This window comes from Marmota monax, unplaced genomic scaffold (assembly GCF_021218885.2).
Source record: "Marmota monax isolate L192 unplaced genomic scaffold, Marmota_monax_Labrador192_F-V1.1 WCK01_AAM20220418_F8-fsc00137, whole genome shotgun sequence".
NCBI lineage: Eukaryota > Metazoa > Chordata > Mammalia > Rodentia > Sciuridae > Marmota > Marmota monax.
The window spans coordinates 223233-235482 of record NW_026692854.1 but is presented as its reverse complement, the minus strand read 5'-3'; the positions used below and the strand labels follow the sequence as shown (position 1 = coordinate 235482).

The 12250-nt window shown below is 39.3% G+C and overlaps 1 protein-coding gene across 11 annotated transcripts in view; it reads right to left on the bottom strand.

The window, feature by feature from the left end:
* Nucleotides 1–11893, bottom strand: part of Mycbp2 (MYC binding protein 2) — a 272081-nt gene extending 260188 nt beyond the window's left edge. For 6 of the 11 annotated variants that reach the window (XM_058580959.1, XM_058580960.1, XM_046449465.2 and 3 more), the window contains exon 1: nucleotides 11439–11893. In XM_058580959.1, coding sequence (XP_058436942.1) covers nucleotides 11439–11740 — 302 coding nt within the window. In that variant the 5' untranslated portion in view covers nucleotides 11741–11893. The remainder of the gene's footprint in view (nucleotides 1–11438) is intronic. The other 5 variants (XM_058580962.1, XM_046449467.2, XM_046449470.2 and 2 more) reach the window with 1 other exon arrangement.
* Nucleotides 11894–12250: the final 357 nt, after the last annotated feature.

Below are 12250 nucleotides of genomic sequence, written 5' to 3'. Positions count from 1 at the left end.
TTGACATTTGACAAAGGAGCAAAGGCAAGACAATAGGTGGGTGTCATAAATTAATCTTTTCAACAAATGATGATATAACAACTCAATATCCAAATGCAAAGAAATGAATCTAAATATAGATCTTATACCCTTTCCAAAAATTAATAACACAAACTGTAAAATGGAATAGTCATGTGACTCCAAACATGACATCCTGGAAAAAGCTAAACTATAAAGACAGTTTGGGGGGGAAAAAAAAAATCAGCCAGTGGTGGCGACGCAGGCCTATCTGAGACAGGAGGATTGCAAATTCCAAGCCAGCCTCAGCAACAGCAACATAGTGAGGCCCTAAGCAACTCAGTGAGAACCTGTCTCAAAATAAAAGAGCTGTGGATGTGGCTCAGTGGTTAAGCATCCCTGGGTTCAAGCTCCAGTACAAAAAAAAAAAAAAAAAAAAAATCAGTGGTTGTCTGATCTTGAAGGAAGGGTAAGATAATATAATATCCTGGGCAGGCTAAATAGTCCGTATGATACTATAATGATGGATACATGTCATTATATATTTGTCCAAATACACAGAATGTACAACACCAATAGTAAACCCCAATGTAAATTACTGACCTTAGTGATTATGATGTGTCAGTGTACATTCATCTTTGGTAAAAATATATATTATGACTCTGGTGGGAGAAGTTGATAATGATAGACACTATGCATTTGTGCAGTCAGGAGTAGGTGGGAAATCTATGTGCCTTCTTCTCAAGTTTGCTATGAACCTAAAACTGCTCTAAAATAGTTTTTATTAGAAATGAAATTATTGTCATAGAACTCACAGACATTAAGGAAAATAAAAGAACATTATGGACAACTTTAAGCCAAAAATTTAGATGAAATGGGCAAATTCTCAAAACACAGGCACATAAGCTACTGAAGCTGACATGAGAGATAAAAAAAAATTTGAATATCTTGATATCTATCAAAGAAGGTTGTCAAGTTTCCTCCAAAGGAAAAAATCCATGACCAGATAATGGCCCTGGTGTAGTCTATCAAATATTCAAGAAGAAAGAAGAAACGACATCAAACCTAAACAAACATTTTAACAATACAAAGGAATTATTAATCAATTTATTTAATTTATTTTGCACTGGGGATTGAACCCAGGATCACTTTCCCACTTACCTATATCCGCAGCCTTTCCTTTTTTTTTTTTTTTTTTTTTTTTTTTTTTTGATAGATCTCACTAATTTGCTTAGGGCCTTGCTAAATTGCTATGTCCTTATACTTGCAATCCTCCTACCTCAGCATCCTGAGATGCTGGAATTACAAGTGTGCACCACCACATCTGGCCCAGTTCATTTTATGAGGTAAGTGTAATACTAAAATTTGACAAACATTACCCAAAAGATGGCTACTCAGGAGGCTAAGGAAGAAGGATCACAAGTTCAAGACCAGTCAGGCAGCTTAGCAAGACCCTGTTTCAAACAAATTTTTAAAGAGCTGAGAATTTAACTCAGTAGCAGAACATCTGCTTAACATGCACAAAGTCCTGTCTTCAGTTCCTAATACTGTTAAAAAAAATTACTAAAAAAGAAAATAAAAAGATTATGACCAATATCCTTTATAAATACAAACATGAAAATTCTTAATAAAATATTAGCAAATCAAATTTAATAATTCAACCTATACAAATAAGGTTAGCCCAGGAATATAAGGCTAAATCAATGTTCAAAAATTAACAATTCAATTTTCTTCTTATCCCTTTAATATATGATCATTTCAATAGATGCAGAAAAGCATTTAACAAAACCCAATGGGCATTTATGATAAAAACTATGAGCAAAGTTAGAATAGTATAGAATTTCTAGAATTGATGAAAACCATCAAAACACCCACAGCTAACATCACACTTAATGATGAAAGACTGAAAACTAATAGGCAGAAAATCCAAAAGATAACACAGAACATCCCAGAGAATCTACAAAACCATTAATGAATAAGTTTTGTAAGGTTACAAACACAAGGTCAATTTACAAAAGTTCATATGCCAGTATTAACAACTAAAAAACAGGGGGAAAAAGTTATAGAAGCACCAAAAAGCTATAAAACATCCCCACCAATCAGTTCATACAGGACAAGGTGACTCTCTTCAGCCAAAGACTATATACCCAAAGAGCACACAAATTAGAGTTTTCATTCAACAAAAGCTCTCACTGGAGGATGGAATGAGTTCCTCAGTTCTGGAGAGGAGATCTGGGTTCCACTCCACAGTATTCACTACAGTCCACCTACTAGGATTCATTTATTTCAAATAAATACTGGAAAGTTTCTCTAGGACTTTGGTTAGTTTCATTTCCTGGGGAAATTTTCCAGAGGAAGTTAAGTGGGACGTTCTGCTCCCCAAAGATAGTTTCAAGAGCAAATTAACATTGACAATTTCTCTGACAATTTTTCCAATGTTATGGAAGATTCTCTTTATCTCTGGCTAGCATTCCTGCTAGTCCACATCATTTGACTGACCTCATGTAGTGGTCATCAGGACTTTCTCATGTCCCTTTACCATCATCATTGGACAAGGAGGTATCAAGAGATATTCCTCAGATCACCTACATACCAAACATCTGTGCTCTGCTGTGTAACAGCAGTCCTTCCTCCTCCAGATAAACAGGTATATCACCCCTACCCAGAGACTTCTTTCTGTAGAAAAGAAGACTCACATCTTTGCAGAAGCTGTAGCTTCAATTATAATAGGATTCTTGCAGCATCTTCTACTGGAAATGTTTCTCATCTGATAACAGTATCCTTTATTTCCCTAGCAGTCAGAGCTATGGAGATGAGAAGCATAGATTTCCCAGGTGTATCATGGAGAGTGATCTTAAGTAGAGCCACTCCTATTTTTCATGTGTTCCTTCTTAAGATTAGAAGCATGGGAGGATAGCACCCCATCCTTGTAGGATATTAGGTCCAAGCTCCAGGATATCATTATCAGTTCTTCCATCAAAAGAGATTTTAATAATCTATTAAGTCAGCAGCTTCTGGCTGGTATGGTACATGATGAGATAAATGGATCTCATGAATCCTTCTTTGCTATAAAGTGGATCCCTCGTCTCAAATGATCCATGTACTTAGCTAGTAGTGTTGGATGAATCCTACAAGCTGGAAAAATACACTCATACTCAGAAAATATGTCAAATCCAGTCAAAATGAACCATAATCCTTTCCAAGGTATAAGAAGTGGTTGATCTCCTTGAAGGTTGTTCCCTGCTGCTGTTAGGCTAGACATTCAATAGCAGCAGCAGTTGCTACACCACCATTGACAAACAGAAACCCTCTATTGAACTCATGCACAGCCATCATCAGTAATTTTTCTACATACTCACAGACCAAAAAAATTACCTAACAGTAATATTTATAAAATAATTAGATACAAATAATAATAATTTATGTGCTATCTCTTTAGTGGTTCTTTGAAAAAGGACACACATAATTTGAAACAAAATACACTTTTCATTCTTAGACAATGACAACTACTTAATTATAGGACATTTACACCTGTTGGGCAACGTAAAAACTTCTAAAACTTAGAATCTGAGATTAAACATGCCACAGTCTTTTGATGTTCCACATTTCTGTACATGATATATATCACAGCAACCAACTTCACAAAAATATGACAATATTGAAAGGAATGTAGTATGATCGAATGTCAAAAACTTTTACTACCTCAAGCTAATAGTTTATGACAGATGTTACCATGTTTCTTTTGAAATTCTGAAATAGTAGATGACATTCCATTGCATTTGCTGTGGTGCACTGAGGTGCCTTGGTGCAGTTGGAAATCAGTGTACATGTGTGTCTGTGTGTGTGTACAGTTCCTTCCTCCCTGGGTCCAGCACCTACAAGTAGATTTGTTGAAAATTAACTCTAGTTATTGGTTAATCTTCATGCAAGCACCCTTTAGCCAGCAGAAGTAGGCCAATTTGAAAGCCCCCAGGGTTCAAGCAAATTTGGGGGTTCATAGTTTTCAAGTGCATCAATTTAGATATCTCAGCCTAAGGGCGAGGGATGCATCCTTTCCTAACCAGAATAGTGACCCTGGCATTAACAGAGGGTCAGTGTTGTGAATTAAACATACCCTGGACCTTTGCTATCCTTACAATTTAGCCTCTTTCCTCCTACTGGAGGTTTTCCTTTATATGCTGCTAATAAAAATGTTTCTTTTTACATTTTTCCCCAAATTATCTTCAGCTTTTCATCATCTTTCTCCAACCCATCAATGTTGCTCACCAATACCCCTCTCATTACATTGTCCTAATAATAAATAACTTCCCTGACTCTCTCAAAAGCCCAAGATAGTGTTCCACTTCCACAGAAAATGCATTCCAATTCACACCAGTGAAAATTCTAACAGTGGAACAGCCACAGTACTTGCCAAGGATTAACAGCATCAGGTCTCCACTGATACTTCAGATGGGGTTCTCATTGCCAGCCAGTACATAAATCTAGCTCCAAAGTCAGTCAGTCTGTGTCTGTCTGTCTCTCTCTCTCTCTCTCTCTCTCTCTCTCTCTCTGGTAGGTCTAGGGATTGAACCCAGAGATACCTCTGAGTTACATCCTATCCCTTTTTATTTTTTTTCTTCAAGACAAGGTCTTGCTAAGTTGCCCAGGCTAGCCGCGAACTTGCAATCCTTCTGCCTCAGCCTTCCCAACTGCTGGGATGACAGGTCCACTGCAAAGTGTCATTTTGAAATCTACTTCCTCAGAATATTCCTGGTACCATCTGGGTACAGTCCCTCAGAAAAGACTAAAATGAAGATGTGCACATTCAGAAATATATTGTGGAGTGCTCTCAGAATCTACAGCTGTGAGGCAATGAATGGAGTAGGACTGAGCAGTCAAATGAGCTGAACTATGATGTAGTCACAGCAAGAGCTTGACAAGTCCCAAGAAGAACTAGGGTGAAGGGATGGGCTTTCAAAGTTACCTTGCCTTAGGGCAAAAGAGCCAGGCATTTATACACCTACATGGAAAAGACACTGGCTTTTTTTTCCACTGGCAAGCGAAGGCTTGCCTTTGGGAGAGGAAGCTGGGTTAGCTCAAGGCAATGCCTGGGGAAAAAAAACTCAGCTATAATTAGCTTTAGCTACTAATATTCCCATAAAGCTAGAGGAAAATGTGCTAAACTGGGTATGGAGAGAGATCTGGGGCCTAGTAGCACCTGCCACACCACCACTGGACTATGATAGCAATTGGGTTAGTGAGGGAAGGCAGTTAAGCATTTGCTCTGCTTTCTTAGGAGAAACTACAGTTGATAAGAGTAAATTTTTCTTTACAAAAGAGCTCTAGCTAACAAACATAGAAGGAATAATAAAATTATAGGGAAAAATTATCATTTTTAAATCCCTAATAAAATTACTGACTCAGGCAAGGATTATTAAAGGATGCTAAAACCATTAGGTGAAAGATATTTAGTGTGCTGAAGTCATTAGCCCATGATTATGTGCTCCTTACAAATGGAAAAAGCATACATCTACAGAAGTAAGGTCTAGTGGGTACCATGTTACCCAAGTAATCAGACTCAGCACCATTTTATAGTGAAATAAACTGACAACCTCTGATGGAAGCAACACACAGTATTCAACATTATATACAAAATATCCTTGCTAAAAATGTCTAAACAAAATCTAATGAAACCTTAAGAGATGAACAGTAGCTGGGGCCCTGCCCTTAAGGAGCTAAATTTATATGACATTATAGAAAATATTAGTGACAAAAAGTGGTCATGATAGCCAGGGGTTAGAAGGAAGGACTAAAGAAACATTCCGAAGTGATAGAGATGTTCTATACTTGACTATGATGATGGTTCCAAGATTCTTCAAATAAATATTTAAAGAGAGTGTACTTTATGCATACTTTAGTATACATAAATTAAACCTCAATTAACCTTACTAACCCCTCCCCCAACATCCTGCAAATTTAGTCTGTTTTTGAGAAAAACATGAGACCATTCTGTTGTTTTGTTTTTTAGTGTCAGGGATTAAATCCAAGGGCCCTTAAGCACTGAGCCACATCCCCAGTACTTTTTATTTTTAATTTTGAGGCAGGGTCTCACTAAGTTGCTTAGGGCCTCACTAAATTACTGAGACTAGCTTTGGACTTGTGATCCTCCTGTCTCAGCCTCCAAAGTCGCTGGGATTATAGGCGTGTGCCACCACACTGGGCTTATTCTGTTGATTTTTAAACAAACATTGTAAAATGTGAAAGTATTTTTAAATTAACATTTTTATTTTCTTTTTAAGACCCCAAACAAGATTGTTCTCTTTTTTGAACTGAGAAACTAATTCATTTCATATTTCTACCTTCCATATGCCAACAGAGCAGTCTTTGAATTAACATTGAATCATACATTGTATAGGACTCCACAGATGTAATAACTATATCAAGAAAATTACTACCTATTCATAAATACATCCTACATCACTTCTTAATACACTACTATACTCCAGATCATTTACAACCACAAGAATGGTGAGTTATACACCATGTCAGTATGATGTCAAAATACATTCTTCTGTCATGTATAACTAAAAAGAACAAATTAAAAAAATAAAATAAAGGGCTGGGGATGTGGCTCAAGTGGTGGCATGCTCGCCTAGCATGCATGAGGCACTGGGTTCAATTCTCAGCACCACATAAAAATAAAATAAAGATACTATGTCCACCTAAAATTTAAAAAAAATAAAATAAAATACACTCCGATTTTCCTAGCTCAAAACCATCAGGGTTAGCCAGGCTTGGTGGCACATGCCTATAATACCAGTGGCTTAGAAGGCTAAGGCTGAGGATCTCGAGTTCAAAGCCAGCCTCAGAAAAAGTGAGGTGCTACTAAGCAACTCAGTGAGACCATGTCTCCAAATAAAATATAAAATAGATCTGGGGATGCGGCTCAGCCATGAGTGCTCCCACTACCAAAAAAAAAAAAAAAAAAAGTCAGGGTCTTGATTAGCACTTCCTGAGTAAAATCTAATTTTATTTTATTTTTTTAGTTGTTGACAGACCTTGTTTTATTTATTTATGTGTTGCTGAGAATTGAACTCAGTGTCTCACACTTGCCAGGCAAGCGTGCTACCGCTGAGCCACAGCCACAGCCACAGCCCTAAAACCTAATTCTTAACTTGCTCTTCAAGATGTCCTGCACTCCTGCACTTTTAGCCAAAGCCTCCATTTTCAGAATGAATTCCCTCTCCTCTCCCTCTTGATACCTACAGCATTAACAAAAATCTCACCATTACCTACCCACAAACTGCTTTTTCATCTCTACTTATACATTTGAGCATAATAGGTTATGCTTTCTCAGCTACTTCATTTAACACTTTCACAAAAGTATCTGCTTCTGTGTCTTTCACTCCTAGATAGAAAATACACTCAAATCTAGGAACAGGAATGTATAAATCTTTATAAGACCAACAATTAGGGCTAAGTAATAATCCCTGAATATTTGTTAGATTAACTGACTATTTAACCTCTTTCAACTAGAATCCCATGTGTCTGTAGGATGGGCTCAAATACCATTTCTAACAAGAAAAAAAAAATAGATGAAGGAACTACGTTGGTTTAAATAGCTTAGACAAGAAAAGCAATTCCCCATTTTGGTCACAATCTCCTTTATTGTTTCCACTAACTTTGTTCTACCACTTCAAAACCCAGATATCCTGACTCCTCTTTATCCCATAGTCTATCAGCTCCTTCCTGGCATTACTGTTCTTTTCACCAAATAGTCAAACACTGTTACCAAAAACCTTCAATGTCTATTTTTCTTTGACTTCCAGTCACACTTTAACCTTGAAACAATCAATTAGAAGTTATTCCATGTCTCCTTTGAGTGTAAAAGTTTATGATTGAAATTTTAACATTTTATAGGCACTTACCATGTGTGGGCACAATGTCCTTTGCAAAACCCTATGTTACATGTAAAGAAACAGACAAAGAAAACCTCTTAACTTGCCCAATTCAACACATTAAAAAAAGTAAAACTGGCATTTGAACTAAGGCAGTCAGCCTCCGTAGCTCTAACATCCAGCCATTGAGCTATGATGCTTCCGAAATGCAAGGCTATCCCACTTACACTCAGAACTGATCAAACAATCCTTTCCTGTCAACCCTTTCCCCAAAAGAATGTTCCAATTTTGATAAGTCTCATTCATTCAAAAACATATTTTCTCAGTCACCGAATGAGTTATTTCCACATTCAACGCTGTCATTGAGACCAAAAGCAAGAGTAAAAAACAAGATCCTTGTCTTCAAGTCCTCAAAGCCCTCACTCTCAGCAAACAAATCAAAACTAGTATTTGCATTTTACATGGAAGTTACACAATGTACTCAAAGTTTCATAACTAGCAAATAATAGAGCCAGGATTTAAAACCAGTCAGCATCAGAGTCCAAGTTTGTTAGTATGTCATCAAGGTCACAGATATTCCATTAGGCTTTAATCATTCCGTTTCTCAACCCCACACTACTAAAATACAATCTATACTGATTAATTCATTCAACTGTGGTTGGAAATTCACTCCCCATGTTTTTGTTCCTTGTACACAACATGCTTGTTCCCATCTCAGAACCTTTATAATTTCCTAAACACTCTTCCTCTAGATCTGCCTCCTCATGACTATATTTCAACTTAAACACCAGCTATCAAAGATCTTTCACAATCATGTCACTTAAAACAACCCAACTACAAATGCTCTATCACATGAAACTGGCCGCATTTCCTACATAGTTACCTGTCACTAACTGAAATTACCAGTTTCTATTTCTCCCACTAGAGTGGAAGTTCTAAGACAGTAGAGACCTTATTTATTGAGCTCACTGCTACATCCTCAGCCCCTACGATGGTGCCAGGCACACAGTAGGCCCTTTATATTTACAGGATGAATGTCACAAAAACGTGCTAGACATTCAGATTACCAAAATGAATGAATATGGCTCCCATCCTCCACAAACTCCCAGTCTGTATATTTTCTCCCTTTCTAAATAAAGACCAGCCCCTAATTCTTCTCAAAAAACTAACTTTCCTCTATCAGCTTAAACTTGCTCCTGAGATATTCCACTGACATGTTTCTATCAATTATCCCCCCCTCAATTCTTTAATCTCTCCCTCTCCACTTACCCTCCCATATTTTAATACCCTACCAGCCTCCAACACTTCCTCATTCTTTCTTCAATCCTGATCTCCCCCAGGCTATTCCCATTCACTCCTCACCCCATCCCTCTAGTATAATCTTTTCCTAAAACTTCTCAGTGACCTAGAATGTGTGATTAACTTTCTTCAGCACTTTCCATCTATTTTCCTAGGGCCAGAGATGTTATCCTCTCTTGATTCTCTTTTTAATTTTCTGATCTCTTTTTCTGTTTCCTTATCTTCTTTCTCTCACACCTTCAAACTTTTTGATCACTAAAACTCCATCTATCCTCATTCCATTCTCTAACTAAAGCTTTAAACAAATAATTATATCACGCATTAAGCTCTTCTTTTCCATTCACCTTTAATAAGAAATGTGATCGAATCCTTAATCAAACTTCAATAAAGAGTAGCTGCAAGCTAAAACTTAGAAAAAAATAAGGCAAACTATCATAAACAATAATGTTATAAACAAGCATTAGTAGATAATATCAATATCAGAAGTCTGGCTTCAGTATTTCTTGAAATACCTAAACCAAAGTGATTTCTCATCACTTTGTACCAAAATAAATCAAAGACTAAAGATCATTCACAAATTTTATGTACATGATTAACCAATATTAATCTTGTCTAATAACTGTTAATAATTTCTAGATCCACAGAAATCACATTAGTTGAAAGTCAAAACAGGAATATACCAGTCAGAAATTATTGTATAAGTCTGGGGAAAAAAACATAAAAAAATAATTTTAAACCTTTGAGAGATATAATAATTTTTGAGTGTCACAATTCAGAGACTTGAAGCTCAAAACTATACCTAATTATCAGAGCAAACTCTGTGGTTTTGTGTTATTTTCAAAAAACATTAGCAAGAAACAGACTTGCACCATTCTGGCTTTCATTCTAGATAGCAAAGGGCAGTTACACATCTTTACATATCCATATGATAAAATTATTCATGTGCTCGATTCCATAAACAATCATACACATGAGAAAAGAAGGGTGTGAACAAAGCTCCATCTTCACAACTGTCTCAATGGAAAAGCACAATGCATACTGATAAACTACAAATACCTGACTTACAGCCTAACCACTCCGGAATGGAAGAAAAAAGAGATCTGGTTATTGCCTAATACACTGCACATTCAGTAATACTGTATACTCATTTGACAAAACCCTACTATGCTTTCCTAATGCACTGCAAGAAGCTGTGGGAAGAAATGAAGGCAACTCCCAATTATCACTGTGAAAGCTGCTGAAACAAGTCAGTCACCATCCTTCAGGGTGTGTGGCAAGTAGGGGCATGGGAAAGAAAACAATGGGAGAGCCCTTGGCAAAAAAAGGTATCCACATTTAAAGAAAAAGAAAATGAAAGTGAATGAGCATCTACATTGAGGAAGCTAAAGGTGCAGGCTTTAAAAGAACAAGATCTAGGAGCTAATCAAATTTTCTAACTGATAGCAGTTGTACATTATACCAGCTGTCATATTTTGAAGTTTTTCAGCTTTCCTTTTTCCCACAAAATCCCCTCTACTCTATAAGTACCAGAGAAAATAGAACAGAAAATGAAGGGAAATGGCCGATGGGATATAAGAACACAAGAGCAGCTACAAACACATTTCTAGAAGGCCAAAGGCCCAGTTACCTAAATACAGCTCTGAAAATCTTTATTAGACACTTTCTCATCTACATATCTACATAAATCTCCATCTGCAACTCTTATTCATAAATCTCTTAAAACGAAACGTCTAGCCTGATAATCTAAAACTCATCCTACAAATAATGACACTAACCTTAACCTACACCATTGCTCCCCTTAGAAAAAGGCAGATTTCTTCCATAGAGGTAGCAAACAGAGAAAAGAATGTCATTTGGGGGTGGGGGGGCGTGCAAAATAACATTGCCGCAGAGACACTGGAAATGCCACTTTCCTCACCACTCTCGCAATTTCTATTCCTGTTACCTTTTTATCCTCTACCTATGCCTCCTCCTTCCTCAACAATACACACACGTGTCATAAATAACCAGCACCATCACCTTTTCCAGCATCACAGGCTACCCTCCCACCCTCCATAAATCCCCACATAGAAAGATAGACAGACATAGATACACACACACACGGAGGTGACACTACAGCCACCGCACCCTCTTATCTCAATAAATGCTCTACCACCAGCATCAAGCGCTCACTAAAAGACAGCTCAGTATACACATACATGGATATACACACACGGATGCACACACGGTGCACACGCGACATGTGGCACAAGTAAAGAAACGCACCTGGAGGCCGGGTGTCCAGCGCTGCTACCCCCCAGGTCCCTGTCACTTAGCGCAGCTGTGTAAATCCTCCGGTAGCGGTCGGCCAGGGCCCGTCCTGACAGCAGCAGCTGGTAGTGGCCCCGGGAGTCCAAGGTGGGCAGCCCCAGCCCCAGCCCCGCAGCAGCCACGGAGCCCTCGGGAACCGACATGAACAGCGCCCCCGGCGCCGGGGAGGAAGAGATTGTGGCGGCCGGGAAGAATCCGTCCCCGCCGGGCCCCGAGGAGGCGGCGGCGGGGGAGGCAGTCGCTGCGCACATCATCATCCTCGCCGCCGCCGTCGCCGCCTCGTCCCCGCGGGCCGGGCGGGCAGACACGCGCGCGCACTTACACCCCTTGCCAACGACGACGGCTCTGGCGGCGGCCTCTGGCTCCCGCAGCAGGGAGACTACAAAGACAGCGACCTCCTCCTCCTCCTCCTCCTCCTTCTCCTCCTCCCCCCCGCGCCGCCCTCGCCGCTACTGGGGCCGCTCATCTAACCCCGCCACCCCGGGTGTGTAAGAAGGAGGCGGTGCCGCCGCTGCCGCCGCCACCGCTGCCACCACCGGGGGTACCCGCAATGGGAAGCTGCCGGCCTCACTGAGCATGCGCCAGGCCTTGCACATGCTCAGTAACTCGAGTCCGTCTCCTCCCACCCCACCCCTCCTCTACCACCGCTCCCTCCGCCTCAGGGCTTGGGGTGTGGGGGCGGTCCGGCGGTGCGGAATCTACAGAAAAATCCACTTCTCCGTGTTTTACTAGCAGCACGAGCAACTGAAAGGACGTGGTGCTTGGAA